Source organism: Cebidichthys violaceus, unplaced genomic scaffold (assembly GCF_023349555.1).
Source record: "Cebidichthys violaceus isolate CVI_PGR_0920_01 unplaced genomic scaffold, fCebVio1.0.p SCAF_25, whole genome shotgun sequence".
Lineage (NCBI taxonomy): Eukaryota > Metazoa > Chordata > Actinopteri > Perciformes > Stichaeidae > Cebidichthys > Cebidichthys violaceus.
Window position 1 is genome coordinate 3,061,574 of NW_027176428.1, and position 16,243 is coordinate 3,077,816.

The following is a 16,243-nucleotide window of genomic DNA, read 5'->3' on the forward strand; positions in this document are numbered from 1 at the left end:
AGTTTTCATTGAATGTTGCTCTAGGTAGAACACATCAGTTGAACAAGATCAGAGCTCTGTCAAACAATACAAAGCAAGATGGGATTAAAAGGAAAAGGGGAAGAGAGTTTTAAGAATCAAAACTGATGTTTTATGCAGGCAGTCAATCAGTGATTAGTAATCCGTCAGACATTAACTCCTTACACATTAGCAGCACTTTCTAGTGACCTCAAGGCATATCTTCTAGTGTGTTACATGTCTGATTGAACAGTTGGTTTACGAGGGAGTGTTTAAGTAGGAATTGTCCGCTTTTTCACTTGGTTTAAAGGTTTCAAGATGGAATCAAATGAGACTCAAAATGATAGGAATCCTCCAATTGGCATCTTTTTTTGTTGACAATCTTTTAGTAAAGCTACATTTTTGGAACAGAACAATATGAATTCATAATTACAAATATACATAAGGCTTTAGTATTGTACTGCATTGTTTTGAATAGTTTATCAGCAGCAAGAAATCGTAAAATCAGTCTTTGAAGTTGTTCATTTCAGTTTGCCAATACTTAATATGTGATGCAGTGATACAAAGTAGCACTAACAAGCACACAGATCAGTTGCAATAAGAGAGCTCGAATCTTGAATCAAACAGCACGAATAAATAAATACATAAAAATAAATAAATAAATACATAAATAAATGATGAAAAATCTGTCTTTGACATCACTTGGTCAATAGGAGCGTTTTTTCTCCGTCATCAAAGAAGTGTTGAAGGCGTGGTCCTGCAGACAGGAACAATGATCATCTGTGGACCACAACAGTGGCCCATTCATGTCATATAAAAACTATTTGGTCACGTACCAACTCATAGAAAAATAATGCCATGAAAGCATGCATATTATCTCGGACATGACTTATAAATAAATATCTAAACAAATAGATAAATGAATAAAACCCATCAAAGTATTTTTTTTTTCTATAAAATAGGTCAATGTGTGTCTAAACTCTAGCTGAGGTCAATGCTCTCCCTGACTGTATTCTGGATAAATGCCTTGGTCAGGTCCTACAGTTTGTACCGTATCCTAGCGACTATTTTTTTTTGTACCTGGTTTTAATGAGCATTATCATGTTTTCATTCATATATTTTTTTTTTAAGTATTTAAAGTACTTTATCCAGTCCTTGTAGATAGAAGTAAAAGTCCTATAAAATATGCAAACCTATGTACAGAGGAAAACAGAGCAAAAAAAGGAAACAATTTACAGTATATTCATCGGTTTATGTATATATTTATATATATATATTTATATTCAAACTTCTGCTCTGTTTCTTGTTGTTTTTGAACCACGATACTTTGTTTTACTTTTCTCATGTAAACTTGCAGCTTAAAGTTGGAGCAAATGAAGAAGAGATGCTTGGCATTCTAGTTCCCGTGGTCGTTCTGCTTCCCCTCCCTCATTTGACTCGACATGAAAACATGGGCTGGGTGAAAGACATGAGTGATTGCTCAAACAAACCATTAGAAAAGCACAGACCGTGTCGACCCTTTTTTCAATTTTCTCAGAGCAGCGAGGGGCAGTCAAAGGGCACACAGTGTGGCGATCAGGGACACCAGACTCATGACATTTAGCTGCAGATGTTATTGTTATCTCAAAGGCAGCTCAGGTGGATGTACAAGACGTTTTGTACAAACCAACCGCGGATACTGTCAGAGCAAAAACGATCATGATGGTCATCTGGTTTGCACTGTGTGCCACAGTCAGGGCGTTGTTATGTGGCACATACAGAGCAACAACGACGTCCTGGGATGTGTAGCGGCGTCTTATAGCCTCACTGGATTTGGAAGGTAAATGTTAAATTATTCAATGCGCTAAAAAGGTTAGACACAGACACTAGGGAAATAATGAGCAGTTTATAGGAAAAACTAGTAACAGCACCCAACAGGAAGCATTGTCTTCCAAAGTGTCATATAGCCTTATAAATATTCATATATATAAATATTCATTGAGTAATCTCCACCAGCTGAATATGTGTTGAATGCAGGATCCAATAAATCCAAGTCTGTTGACCTTTTGCAGGTATATAGTCGGTGTTAATACCATTTTTGTAGACTGGGAAACTGTATGTTAAAGCAATATGAAACCAGCCTCAGTGATACAGCAGTTGTAATGCGTAAATGGCTTTCCACTCTTATTGCTTCATTCCACAGTTTTATTGTGTTTTTAACAGTAACGTAACATAAGGCAATATAACATCTTCCAAAGGATATGCTTCATGTTAAGTATTACCAGCAGAGATCCACAGATTAACTGCCGAATGGGAAAGTACATCCCTTATTCTCTTCAATGGGAAGCCAGCTCTCTAATTATGACATATTCATCAATATTACATCCCCTTCATAACCATCAAAACCTAATGTTAAAGTCACTTCTCATATCAAGCCAAGTCATGTCAGTTGAAACCCTGAACTTTACCAACCAGTGGAACATATTCACAGGTGCCCTGCACACAGCTCTGATAGTTAGTACCTGTGCTAACAGGTTACCTAATGCCCGCTTTTATCTCAAGTGTAATCGCATGGGTCTGCATTAGTTGTAAATGCATTTTTTCAAAGACATTGATGGACCAGCAGTAGTCTGATGGTTTGTTGTATTGGAAATACACTGAAGCTCTCTACGCGGCTGACAAATGATATGGAACTGGCTGTAGTTTTGACATCATAATAGCGCGTTGGCTGCTTGCAGTGGTGTGTGTTTAGTTTTTTTTTCTTCTTTGTTTTCTGAGAGCACAGTGCTTGATGGCAGATTCTGCAGGTGACAAGGCACACCTTGACATGGTGACAGCCCATACGCTACATGCACTTTACTGAATGCAAAAGAGAGCAAGGGTTGTGAGACGTATTCATTTTGGTTCAAGTTTCAAAGAGAAGTTTGTGTGTGTGTGTGTGTGTGTGTGTGTGTGTGTGTGTGTGTGTGTGTGTGTGTGTAAGCTCAAAAGATATGTTTGGAATAGAGTTGAAGATAATTGTCCTTTTCCTCTAAAATCATTAAGCCTGATTCTCTTAAAGCCTGCTACTGAGATGTGGCTTTTTGCATTTTCAGATAATATTTACACCATATGTGTATTCTCACACATGTATCTTTTAGCAATATATTGTGTGTCAGCATATAGGTAATCAGAGATAGGAATGCCTGCAGGAGCTGCCAGATTTGCAATTCTTCCCAAGCAGAGCGATGTTTCAAACTCCAGCTAAAATCTACAAAAAATTACAGCTCAACATAGTCAGTGGCCGTTCTATATACAGACACACATATATAAAATATGTGCATATAAATACATATATTTGTTTGTGATTAATATCTATTTATCCATATATACTGTATATATGAATACATTTGCTTGAATGCTTGTTATACATATATGTACTGCAAATATAAACAAGTTCATATATTTCAAACGTTTCTGATGTTATTCTATCTATGAGGTTAGGATGTCAAGTTAAAAAAGATAAGGCTGTGATACGGAGCAGCCCCTCCCATGCACTCGCCATCCCTCCCAAGACAAAATGAGAAGAGAAAAAAATAAACATTTTGAGTAATTGTAAACTAGCGAAGTGAGAGACCCCATTTGGTCATCTGAAATAGTTTTGCCTGTATTCAAAAAGCATATCAGCAATATATATGTATATATACATGTGTTGTTTATATTTGAAATGTACAACTTTTTTTTTAAGTGCAACTCTTCAACCAGTTAACGCTGACTGAAAGAGATGCAGTGGTCCGAGTATATTAGAGCTACAAGTCCTCAGCAATAAAAATGTTTGGTCTTTTGGTCCCTAAAACAACTAAGGAATGACAGGTAAGACTCCCTGGAGACCGTTGCTATGGCTCTCCTTGGCAACGGTATCCCCTGGAAACGGACAGGCACTCCGAGCTAAAGATGGCAATCCCAAATCGAAGCCAATTTGTGTCCTGAAAATATCACATTCCCTACTTTTGTTCTCTCTCCGAGAATTTCTTTGTCCCTTCTTGTTTCAAGTCTTATAAATTGGTCTTCAAAAGTCAATTGCCCCAAACTCAAACCATCTCACAGAAAGATCTCCTACGGCAATCTTCTATTCAGTTTTTAAAAAGTTTTGTTCTTGTTGGACTTTTGACATCCATATTTCCTTTAAGAGTTCAGTGGGCTTGGTCATTGTAAGTAGGTTTGATAGAGTTTCTTTTACTTTTTTTTCCCTCATTGTTCAAGTAAAAGTATTTGTGGTCCAGAAAAGGTAGCTGTCATTCAAGCAGGGTTTTTGTGGGGAAAGAGGTGTGTATATGTGTGCAGAAGAAAAAAAGGTCCCGGGGCTAACCAGGCAGGTACAAATTCTCTCTGAGTTCCAAAGTTTTAGTACATCCAAAAGGAGGTGTCCTTGACTCGGTCATCGCTCTCTCTCTCTCTCTCTCCTCTGTTTCTGAAGCAGCCTCAGTGGTCCAGATGTTGAGTTTGCACTCAGTGGCGGGTAGCAAGAAGTCAACATATGATTCAGCTCAACAAAACCTGAAAGAAGAAATAGAAACCGTTTCAGTGAAGTTATATGTAAAAAAGACGCTTGGTGTTTCATGCACATTAAAAGGTTGTAAAGCATATGATTTTAGGATTTTTTTTTAGCTATGCTAGAGATATGTCTCCAGTGATGGCAATGGCGATCTGTCAGTTGGTCGGTGAGTCCCCTACTTTAGTTCTAACTGAACTATCTCAACAACTATTGCATTGCCATGAGATGGTTTGGACATGGTCATTCATGGTACCCAGAGGATGAATCCTACCAACTTTGGGGTTCCCATGACTTTCCCTTTAACGCCACCATGAGTGTGACATTTTTAGATTTTGGTGAAATATCTCAACAATTTATGGATGGATTGTAATTTGGTACAGATGTTCATGGTGCCCAGAGGATTAATTCTAATGACTCTGGTGATCGCCTGACTATTTTATCTTGCAGGTCAAAGTTTTCCCTTATTCAGCGAAATATCTCAACATCAACGTTTTGTCCACACATTCATGTTTCTAGACGCTGTGTCTAAATGACTTTGTTGATCCCAAGATCTTTCCTCCAGCGCCACCAACAGGTTGTCTTTTGTGGTGAATTGTTTTTGGATTGAATTGTTTGGTTTATGACCATCACCTGCAAAACATTGTGTTTAGTGCAAATTAGCACATGTTAGCATGCTAACACTCTAAACTAAGATGGTGAACATGGTTAACAGTATACCTACCAAACATCAGCATGTCAGCATTGTCATTGTAATGTTAGCATGCTGACGTTAGCATTTAGTTCAAAACACTGCAGCCTGTCAGAGCCACTATGGCTGTAGAATCTGGATTTTGTTCATTTTTGTTCTAATTGCTTGTCTACTTTTTTGTCAATTTGTTTATTTACTTGAATCAAGACAATTCAAAGAGACAGCTTGTCCTTCTGGGCTGAAACAAACATTTATTACATAAGAGACCAAATCTCTACATTACATCAGAAAGCTAAAGGAACGTTAAATATTTGTATTTAATTTAGATGTTTTTTATTCCTTATGGGTCCGCCTTTGCTGATGATACTTGCTGTATTTTATTTACATGCAGATGGAGCAGTGGGATATATATTTACAGGACACCTTCCTCTCTAAAGCGTCTTCACTGGCACTAAGGCTCTACATTGTGGGATGGATAAACAAAGATAATTTTGTTGAGACAATGTTGAAAACAAATCAGTGCTCACCCTGCAGTGAATTAATTGATCTCCCTGGCAGTGACGCTGTTGTAATCTCCTATGTGAAGAACAATTAAGTTTTGTTTTTTTATTTAAATCAAACCGTTTAATCCTGTTTTTGAAATGATGAAGGCATTTTAATCAAGACACACCTTAACCCTCATGTGTCATTAGAAGTTAAGAAGTTCTCCAGCTTGCTGGCTGAATACTCGCAGTCTCCTAACTCTTCGCTATAATAGTTTATTATTATCATTTAGATATAATAAAACTGAGAATGCAAGTGCAAAATTGCCTATACGCTCGTTTATCAGTTGACATTTCAAACACTGTAATAACTGTCAGTCAGGTAAAAAGAAAATTAAATCAAAAAGAGATGTTTTCACTACCGTTCTGTTGAAAATGTTTTTATATATCAAAAGTAACGGTGCCACATATTTTGTGACACATTCATATGAGATTGCACTATTCTTCTCGCAGTGATTTGCCTCGGGACACCGTCTGGTATGGTTCAGTTAGTATGTGAGTGGGTGATAAGTTGCCCTTGAATGAAGTCATCAGTGTTGAATGAACGACGACGCCTAAACTCTCCATCACACAGATGAAGGGAGGAGACAAAGAGGAACAGCACAATTACCCGCCTGAGGGGTAATAAATGCCTCTCCCTTGGAAGCAATTCCTTCCCTGTGCAACACACAGAACCTATTACCAATTATCTTTTACCTACAGGGTAACATACAGGGTCACTTACTGTAAAGCTGTACTACAAATAGAGGAAGCTTCATGTAAGTAAATACTCCAACAGCTCTGTTTGTTTCAACCAATCATGAAAATGAATGAATGATTGCATGGCAGGGTATAGAGTTCATAACATAGGAATACAATAATGTATTTAACATTCTATTCTTTATATACTGTTAGTCATCTAACTGTAGATTACAAAAAAGGCCTTCTATTTTTATGTTGTCTACTTCCAAAACTTGGAAGTGAAATGTGTGGGGTGTTTCACTTAAGCATATATTGCTGCCCGTGGGATAACTCGTAACAATAACTCTTACACAATAATGAGTCATAACGACATAGGTGAAGTTAACATTTACAAATGCGTACTTGAACTATCAACAAGGTGGTAAATCTTCATCACTATTGTTTACAAGCAATTTCCAGATGATCAGCGAGTTATTAGGCATCTGCAGATGTTTTATGACATTTATAAAAGGTTACAGAGAGAACATCAGTTGGTGGGCTTGCCATTTGAGCATTAGTCAATGTAATATACAGTGGTTTTGCATGCATTGGTTCAGCTAATCACCTATCAGACTAAAGTGACAACAAATGTTTCGAGATGAGTAAGGCTCGGTGTCTGACCTGTCTTCCCTGTGTGCAACGGCTGCCCCGGCCGCCAGGGTGGCGGCGGCTGGCTGGGGCGGGGGGCTAGTAGGGGCGGTTGGCGTCCTTCGGCCTCTTCAGCTGCACCTTGAGTCTTTTCATGCCGATCTGGAAGCCGTTCATTGATTGGATGGCAGCTTGGGCACTTCCTGGGTTGTCGAAGCTCACAAATCCTGGGGGAAAGGCCAAAACAAGGAGAGAACAACGAGGATGTGGTTAGATGAAGAGGCAAAGGAAGTTTGGGGTTACAAAAGAAAGGATAATGAAGATGGGTCCAATAAGATGAAGCAGTCCTTTACATGAATGTATATCTGTAAGAATGAAATAATTGTATCTGTACATAAAACAATGAAAACACTACTATCTTTTAGCATTGATAAAACAAATACTATGTAATACGACACTTCATTAATATAATAATATATATAGTATTAATATAGCTAACATACAGTATGACAACAACAATGTACCACATAACAGAGCGCTGCATGCAACCAAAATCACAATATGAACTTGGTGATGGGATGTAAAACCAAAACATCAACGTGGTTGTGCTATTTTTGAGTTTCGGTTTTTAATTTCCACTTAAAAGTGAGAAAGCATCAAATCACAAATTAAAACTTGCATCTAAAAATTGCAACATGAATAATACAACATTAATGTTGTGTTGTATTAACGAGCAAAAGCTACTTTGCAAAATAGGTTGCACCTGACGGACTCTCCATTAAATATTCTCCACAATCCATTTATAATTTGCCGCATAATTATACATTCGGCTGAATTGTGCTGTCAGTGGTATAAAGTGAGACAGCAGTCTCTCTATCTCTGCATGCGAGAGCAACTGTTATATTCTCAGCATGCATTGCTTTTTCTTACAGTAAGTAAGAGACGGAGAGTCAGCATTTGTATGCATATGTCATAAAGAGCACAGTGGCAATGTAACTGTGCAAACATGGCATTAAAACAACTCACTTCTATCATGGTCTATTAACTATTGATGTAAACATTATAACAGTTACATATATCACTGAAATATTTATCATATAATAAACTAGTTGGAGCTTCAAAAGAAAACAGCTTTAATGATTAATAGACAAATTCAAACAAACTCATTCTCTATTCTTTCTTTTTAGTAACAACCAGCTTTTGCACAACTGTAGAGAAATTCTCCACTGTTTTGTTTTAATTTTTTTAAGGGAAGGGTGTTGGGAGGTTAGGAAGGGGGTGTTGACTGCGGTAAAGAAGGTGATTAGTAAAAAAGAATAATCAGAATAAATAACCAATAATCTTTTGGTTTGTTCATTTTTACCCACCAAAGCATTTACTTTGGTTTGTCGCCCGATCCACAAACACTTTGGAGGAGATGACATTACCGAAAGGCAGGAACATCTGCATCAGCTCTCCATCCCCAAACTCCTGAGGGAGGTGGTAGATGAACAGGTTGCAACCCTCTGGTCCTGCACATGGAGACAGAGAGAGGGAGAGAGGGAGAGACGGGGAGAGAGAAAAAAGAGATAAGGGGCAAAGGTCAGAGAAAGAGAGGCAAGGCGAGAGAGAGAAGCATTAAAAGGTTGAAACGCGGCAAGAGGGGACTTTGTGATGAAGAAGATAGAATAGCTTGTGAAGTTTTACAAAAATGCCCCGAAAACTGTGATTTTTGGTCATGTACACTTTTGGTCGGCGAACCAAGATGCCTGCGTTTGACAATGGGTGTGATGTTAACGGATGTGTTTGTGTGATTCATAATATAATTATTTGGGTATGTGTGCTGAAGTCGATTGCTCCCAGAGAGGTGCTACCAATTAAAGTTGAATATTGAAGAATTTTGTTATTCCACCAAAGTTAAAACTGTTTTGCTACTTTGGTTAAGATTTCTGTATTTGAGTTCTTCTCATTGATTTTAAGTAAATCATTTTAAGGAAAAATTATGTGATGTCAGGATTCAACAACATTTGCTAAAACAATTCCTCAACTGACAGTCAATAAATCTGCAACTATTTGATAATCAAAGTTATATTTCTTTGTCTTATTTGGTAGTAAATTGAATATCTAACGGACAAAAACAAGATATTTAAAGATGTCACATTGGGCTTTAGAAAAGTGTGCTGAGTAATTTGTACTATTTCTTGATAAAGCGGGGGCCGTTTCACCAAATTAAAACATGAAAGCTTCACACTGCAACACAAGTTAATTTCTTCTCCTGTTTATTTTGTTGTTTTGTAGTTTCACTAATCCTAACAAATACTTACTACTGATGCATGAGCATGTCAGAGCCTCGTAGGACTCACAAATATATCTGCAATTTGTGTGCGACTCTGACTTGTGAGTCATTGCGCTACCACCATTTGAACGATTTTCTTGCCATAGATTTTTTGAAACAAAGGTTTTGAGAGGTAAACTCCTATAATGATAATGATAATAACTAAGGACGTTTTCCTATTTAATGTAACATGAAAATGCCATTTATATAAACCTAGACTTTTATCTTTCGGTTGTAACCAACTACCAGCTTGATACTTATTCTCTGAATATTAATAGTGAAATCAGGTTTGGTATCAGGGTTCCAAAAAAACTTGTGGTCCAGCAAAAGAAAAAGTGCAGATTTTAGTTTAGCATGCAGCCATTAGTTAACAGTAATGTTGGGTTGTTTGACAGTTTTAGCTGTAATGGAAAACTCACAGGTTCAGCATTCACAGATATCCCCAATCAAATGACCAGTAACTGCTTAAATTGCCGTTCAATTCTGTTAGAGAACAATGTGCATTGTTTTGTTTATTTTCCACAAGAGGGCAGTAAGGTCCCAAGCATGGGTGTCCTGAGCCGGGGGTCATTGAGTTCATGAGTAGGTTTAAAGCTCAGTTTGAAACACTCAGTAATGGTGGTAAAGGTAGACGCCCGACAACCAGCAGGGATCACCACTGCATCATAACCCGAGTAACCTGACACTGTAAACTTTCTTTTTATTTTGCATTATGATATCATCTTAAACTTGTCTCAATTTTAAAAGGCTAAAAAATAAAGATTTCAAGCTGTCACTCTTCTCTAATCAATCCTGACTGATACCGTACTCCGTGTTAGTGTGAGTATTTTTGCTTCAGACAGACTGGCAGAAGGTGAAATCATGCCTGAAAATAAAATGAGGACTGCGAATTGCCTGGATGTGTTTAAATGTGGGTGTTTATTCCAGGACTATATTGGCAAGAGGATTAAAGACAAACAGAGAGGTAAATATGAGTAAATGTTTGCGGCATGCATGAATATTTAGGAGTGAATGGTGTGCCGTGTTTGAGTGTGTGTGTTACCTTCTCGTTGCTGCTGCGGAATGATGGGTGGAGGGTGGGGGAAGGCTTGGCTGATCTGGCCGTATGCAGCGGGGTACGCTGCTGAGACACATACACACACACAGCGCGGATCAGATAACAGTCACGACTAGAGCACACACACACACACACACACACACACGCACACACACACACACACACACACACACACACACACACACACACACACACACACACACACACACACACACACACTCGGATACATACAAACAATGTGATATATGCAGGGGCACAGCAGGCAATCGATCAGATAACTGACAGAAGAGTCTACATGTTACACACACACACATTGAACACAACAGAGAGAATAAATTGATGTAGTGAGACTGAAACACTTATTGTTACATGATCAAAATTGAAATTCAAACAAAGGAATCTTCCTCCTTTCCTTTCTCTCGGTCACCACACACACACACACACACACACACACACACACACACACACACACACACACACACACACACACACACACACAGACACAGATCAGTGCTGCTGTGAGAGTGACAGACAGACCTGCATACTGCTGGACTCCTGTGTAAGCCTGTTGGAGAGGATCAGCTGCGGTGGGACTTTGAGCTGCTCCACCAGAGACACAGACGGAGGAGGTGGTGGAGGGGGAGCACGGATGGATGGAGGTGTGTGTGTGTGTGTGTGTGTGTGTGTGTGTGTGTGTGTGTAGGGGGAGGGAGATGAGGCAGAGAGAGACGGAGGGAGAATGTAGATGGAGGAGAGGGCACGGAGGAAGGCGGGAGTAATATATAACAAAGGTGAGAGGGAGCAGGGATGGAAGGAGCGGTGATGGAGAGGAGAACAGAAAGGAGAAGAAAAGCAGAAAGGTTAGAGAACCGAACAGCGAGGTGTCCGCTCGCTTTGCTTTAACTGTGTGAGGAACTGAATTCAGAATCTCTCTCTCTCTTTTGCTGGGCTTTTTTGCTTTATGTTCCTCCTAAAGCATTTCAAGAGTTGCTCATGATTTTCCCAGAGAAGTACAAAAGTAAAAGTTTGAGGGACCACAGTTAAAATAGAAAAACAACACACGGCTCCACTGTCACCACAGGAAAGGGACCTTTCTTTAAAATGTATGTATTTATTATAAACAAACCCTACGAAGAAGGAACATTGATTTGTCTGACAGTCTACTGTAGTTAGACATATACAACAATACAGTTACAATACACACTCACAACACTGGATGCACCTGTTGCTATCACTTCACATGTGGGAGATGCAATTAATTATCTAAAAATGAAACGTGAAAAAAATCCCCCATTCTAAACACACTTGTTGCTACCACAGATGCTGCGCCACACTTAATAACTACCCATCTGTACACATAGTACATGCACATTAAATACACCACTGAGAAAACACACGTACACACACACCGATAACCACGTACACACACTGAAAACCCCACTATCACCAAACCAAAGAAACACTGAACACATCTTGGACTAACAGCAACACTGAAAACGGTTCAGATAGCCATTCGAAAGGAGAGAGATATGGGCTCAAATAAAAGTCAATATATTCTAAGCTTGTAAAATCATGTTCAGCAATAATTATAAAGCCTGTAGTTGTACTTCATCCTTTGTAAACCGGTGGGAAACTGTTGCACGAAAGGTTTGTAAATGTGGAGATTAGCAATTTTAGAAAAAAAAATGTAAAATTTGAATGTCTGAATATAATTTGTGAACAAATTATATCAAAGATTCACAGACAGGAATTTCTGTGAAGTTCCCCACACTATTTGTGACACCGAAATTATAATATGAATTTCTGCCCTGCTTTTAACTGTAAAATCAGGGCCAAAGTTTGTCCTTGTGACTTTCAAGTGTGTGTGCCCATCTAACACTGAAGTTAGACTGTGAGGAGCATGACACAGTTTTCTGCTTTGAATCCAAACAAAACAAAATTCCACAACTGCAAAATCATTACTGAACATTCACAACATTTCTCATGCAGGTTTTTCACAGGTTTACAAAGGATGATATAAAACCAAAGGCCTTGAAATGATTTCTGAACATTATTTCACAAGCTCAAAATCGTATTGACCCTTGTTTTAGCCCATGGGGAAGTGGGATGAAGAAGGGTAAGAGGATGGGGAGGAGGGAGGAGGGAGAGGAGCGCTACCTTCAGAGAGAGAAGAGAGGAAGCAGCCACCCTGAACCCCAAAACAACTCCGCGGAGCCACGCCCAAGCCGTTTTTCTCCGAGTCCTCCCTAAAAACCACCTCCTGCAACACTGGAGAGACAAGAGTGTAAAGAAAAAACAAAAAGACAGATTTTTCTTCCACCTCTTCACAGACAAAAAACCAATGAGGTACTAGCCACGGCTCATGACACAAGCGCATACTTAGGCTCCAGCAGCCCCATAAGCACCTTTGCCAAACACTCATCTCCTCGACATGCTGACTGTCTGTGGGCTAAATTCGTCTGGCCTCGGCCTCCTGAACATGCTTCAAGGCTATTCACGCCTGTAAGCCAGCAGCATGCACACTTTCCCGCTACAATGGATGCGTTTACTGTAGAGTGCGTCTCTGAGGATTTAAGCTTCATTTTCAAGACGTCATGGTTTAACATGGTAAACAGTGTAGCCATCATTTATACAGCTTTATTATTCGTTTTCTGTATCTCTGAGAGTTGTTTTGTGTGTTTGCATACATGCCCCTGAATTTATCAGCCTTACCAGGGTAATGGTGTATTCCGTTGGTGAAGACAGCCTCTGCAGGAGGCTGCCCATTGGCCTGGGGGGGCGGCATGCCAGTAAAACCATTTACACTAATGGGGGAGGGGATGCTGGTCACTGTGGGGGCGCTGATGCCTGGGGGAGTACTGCCACCTGCAGCCAAGGGTCAGACGGGCAAAGACAGAGAGAAACAGTAAGTTTTTTTTCCAGGACAATATGGAGAAGTTTTACTTTGACTGAACACCTAGTAACTCGTGGAAATGTCAGAGGGGTCGGTCCAGTGGGCCGGTGAAGACAGTAAATGTCAGGGCGGATTTCTTGACCCATTATGTCCCTCACTGTGACAACAACAGCCATTCTGAATCTGAGACAGAATGGCTGTATGCTTACTCAGACCACATTTTAATAACCCACTAGGCAATTGCCTGGATCGGCACTTTCGCAAGGGACACGAAATGTGGCCTAAATATTCATGAGCAAAATCGCGGAGTATCCGGTAGCAGTAACCAATAGCAGTAATTGCAGTCTCGCCCTCAGCTCTCACGAGCCAATGATAGCCTGGCCTACTGACAGCGACTACTGTTTGTCTTCGAGAACAACCAAAACAAACGCAAAGTGAGAAAAAGGAAACACTCAGGAAATACTGCAAGCGCTCATATGTCAGATGTGAAAAGGTAAGCCTTATTTGCTCTTTAGTCGTTGTTTAAGTCGCGGATGAAACTAGCTTGCGCATATTTCATGTGCGTGCTGCGTGTGTTTTTGTAGTTGACGCACATAAGTGGTGTACAGGAGAGAATTACACAATGGCATTATTTTGTTTAAGGTGCTGAAAGTGAATAATTTGGAAATTAGCTATACATGATGCTGTCATGACTTTGCCGTAAAGAATTTGAAAGCGGTTTGTTGGAGATATTATGCAAACCTGTTTTTTTATGCAGTATTTGTATGGATCGGTGCAATTCCTGCATACTTCAATATTGTTGACACTGTGTATGGAACACTGGTGTTTGTGTGTTGTTGATGGTCTGGTTTGTTGCAAATAGAGGAGCAGCATAAATGTTTTTCACCTAAAGCGACAGAAGCGCATGTGCTGGTCTTTCAAGTACTTTTACTTTTAAAATGTAATTACAATACAATATTCTAGTACTCTTTCCACCTCAGGCCCTTCACATTTGGTCTTTCCCCACTGTTACCTGATGTTGGGGTCAGTGGTGCTCCTGGGATGCCATTGATGGTGGCCATGTGCTGCATCTGGGCAGCAGCAAAGGCCGCCATCGGACTGAGGTAGCCTCCCTGGCCTACTGACGCCATCAATGCCGCCTGCTGCTGCACCTACACAGTAGAGGAGAGGGGATTTAAAGGAGGGTTGAGAATAATGTAAGGAGAAGGGTGAGGAAAATATAATATCTTACATCACATCCTAAGAAAATACAGTATTCCTTATTGGAGGAACAACATTTCCTTTTGCTATTTCAGATTCCCATGTGAGCTAGGCTTGAACACTCCATTTAATCTCTGTGGTTCATTGAATGAATAACTGTGGATCACAAAGACGTTTTGCGGGGCATCTTGCCTGAGCGTAGGCTCCGTAGGCTCCAAACTGCAGGGCCATAGGGTTGAAGATGCCCATCTGACCAGCCATCTGCTGCATGCGGCGGATGGTGCGCTCCTTATCCGTGTCGGCGAACTTCACCACCAGACTGGATGAGGCACCCTGTGCACCAACCCAACCACCCACCCACACATACACACACAAACACGCCACGCAGAACATGTTAGTGTATACAGATACACATGACATAAGCTTCCATCAGCACTCGCACACACATCCACTTCTGCCAAGGCAATGGCATCAGAGCTGTAGCTGGCACCCATTACCCTGATATAGTTAGGATGGGTCATATGCAAAGGACGAATTTCCTTACTGGGATTAATAAAGTATAGCTTAACTCAACTTTAAGAAGGTAATTAAGCTCTATGTGACTCATCCTTCTACGTGACTCACCTCTCTCACATAAATCTACATGCTCACACACACGGATAGGATGTACTCACAGGCATTGTCTGGCTGCCGTGTAGTGCACTGATGGCTGCCTGAGCTTCAGCATGAGAGGAGTATTTTACAAACGCACAGCCTAAAGAGAGAGAGAGCGAGAGAGAGAGGGGGAGAAAATGACGAAGGGGAAATACAGGCAGTGAGAACAAAAGAGAAAAGTTTGCTGAAAAGTATATCATACAGTATCACCGCAAAACATTTTTAGGAACAAGACAACAAGTAAAAGGTTTCCTGTTTTTCACCCGGGATAAGTTTCCTACGCGGCAACAAACACTCACAACGTAAACAAAACCCCCTTTTTGCTGAGGAGGGCAGGCTGCGTCAGTGTGGCTCGACGCTCAATAAGCGGGCTAAACATGCCACTCTGACACCATTAACAACTTTGGGATCCTCTGATGGGGCTTAAAATGCCACAGCATTCTGGTGTCGCTTACTATTGACAAGCCCCGTTGATGAATTTGAATGATCAAGTTCCCAGTAATTATTGAGCTAAAGCCCACTTAGCCGAGTAAGCTGGCTGATGAGGCCTTGTTAATGGAGCTTCACGGAGGAATCAGAATGATCAAGCCCACTGTAATCATCAGGCTTAGTTATCATCGGGCCTCATTGATTGGCTGCTAAGCCCACTGATGAACTTCATGCAGTGAACTTGTGTAGCACTCTGACAACATTTGGAAAGGACAGTTTTTGTGGCGTGACATGAAGTCAGGTGGTTAATAAGGAGGTTGACTTGGCTTTTTTCTTCGTCAGAAGAAAAAAGGTTGTAGGTTGACTCATGAGGTTAATGGGGTTCATCTATAAAGTGTTGGTGGTTTATATCTCTCATCCCTGTGGGCAAAACCTTCAAATGGCATTTCCTGTTTAAATTTACAGGATCTACAGTATTCTTATGTAACCACTCCTCTGATGATTGTGAAATAGCCCGCTTTGACATCGCTCAACAAGGAGTGTTTAAGGAGAACTTTGCAAAGTCACCAACTTTGAAAGGCCAAATCATTTCTGTGCAGTAGCGTGTGAAAAGAGTCTGCTGGCTCAAAGTTATAAACAGCTATAAAC

The 16,243-nt window shown here is 40.2% G+C and overlaps 1 protein-coding gene across 4 annotated transcripts in view; it reads right to left on the reverse strand.

Moving 5' to 3' along the window:
* Positions 1–4,424: 4,424 nt before the first annotated feature.
* celf4 (CUGBP, Elav-like family member 4) overlaps positions 4,425–16,243 on the reverse strand; it is a 75,588-nt gene continuing 63,769 nt past the window's right edge. The window contains exons 5-14 of one of the 4 annotated variants that reach the window (XM_068720540.1): positions 15,187–15,266; positions 14,705–14,845; positions 14,325–14,463; positions 13,132–13,284; positions 12,577–12,687; positions 10,957–11,019; positions 10,405–10,482; positions 8,416–8,559; positions 7,082–7,275; positions 4,425–4,512 (exon numbers count right to left, since the gene is read on the reverse strand). In XM_068720540.1, coding sequence (XP_068576641.1) covers positions 7,148–7,275; positions 8,416–8,559; positions 10,405–10,482; positions 10,957–11,019; positions 12,577–12,687; positions 13,132–13,284; positions 14,325–14,463; positions 14,705–14,845; positions 15,187–15,266 — 1,037 coding nt within the window. In that variant the 3' untranslated portion in view covers positions 4,425–4,512; positions 7,082–7,147. Of the gene's footprint in view, positions 4,513–7,081; positions 7,276–8,415; positions 8,560–10,404; positions 10,486–10,956; positions 11,020–12,576; positions 12,688–13,131; positions 13,285–14,324; positions 14,464–14,704; positions 14,846–15,186; positions 15,267–16,243 lie in introns of all 4 variants that reach the window. The other 3 variants (XM_068720542.1, XM_068720541.1, XM_068720539.1) reach the window with 3 other exon arrangements.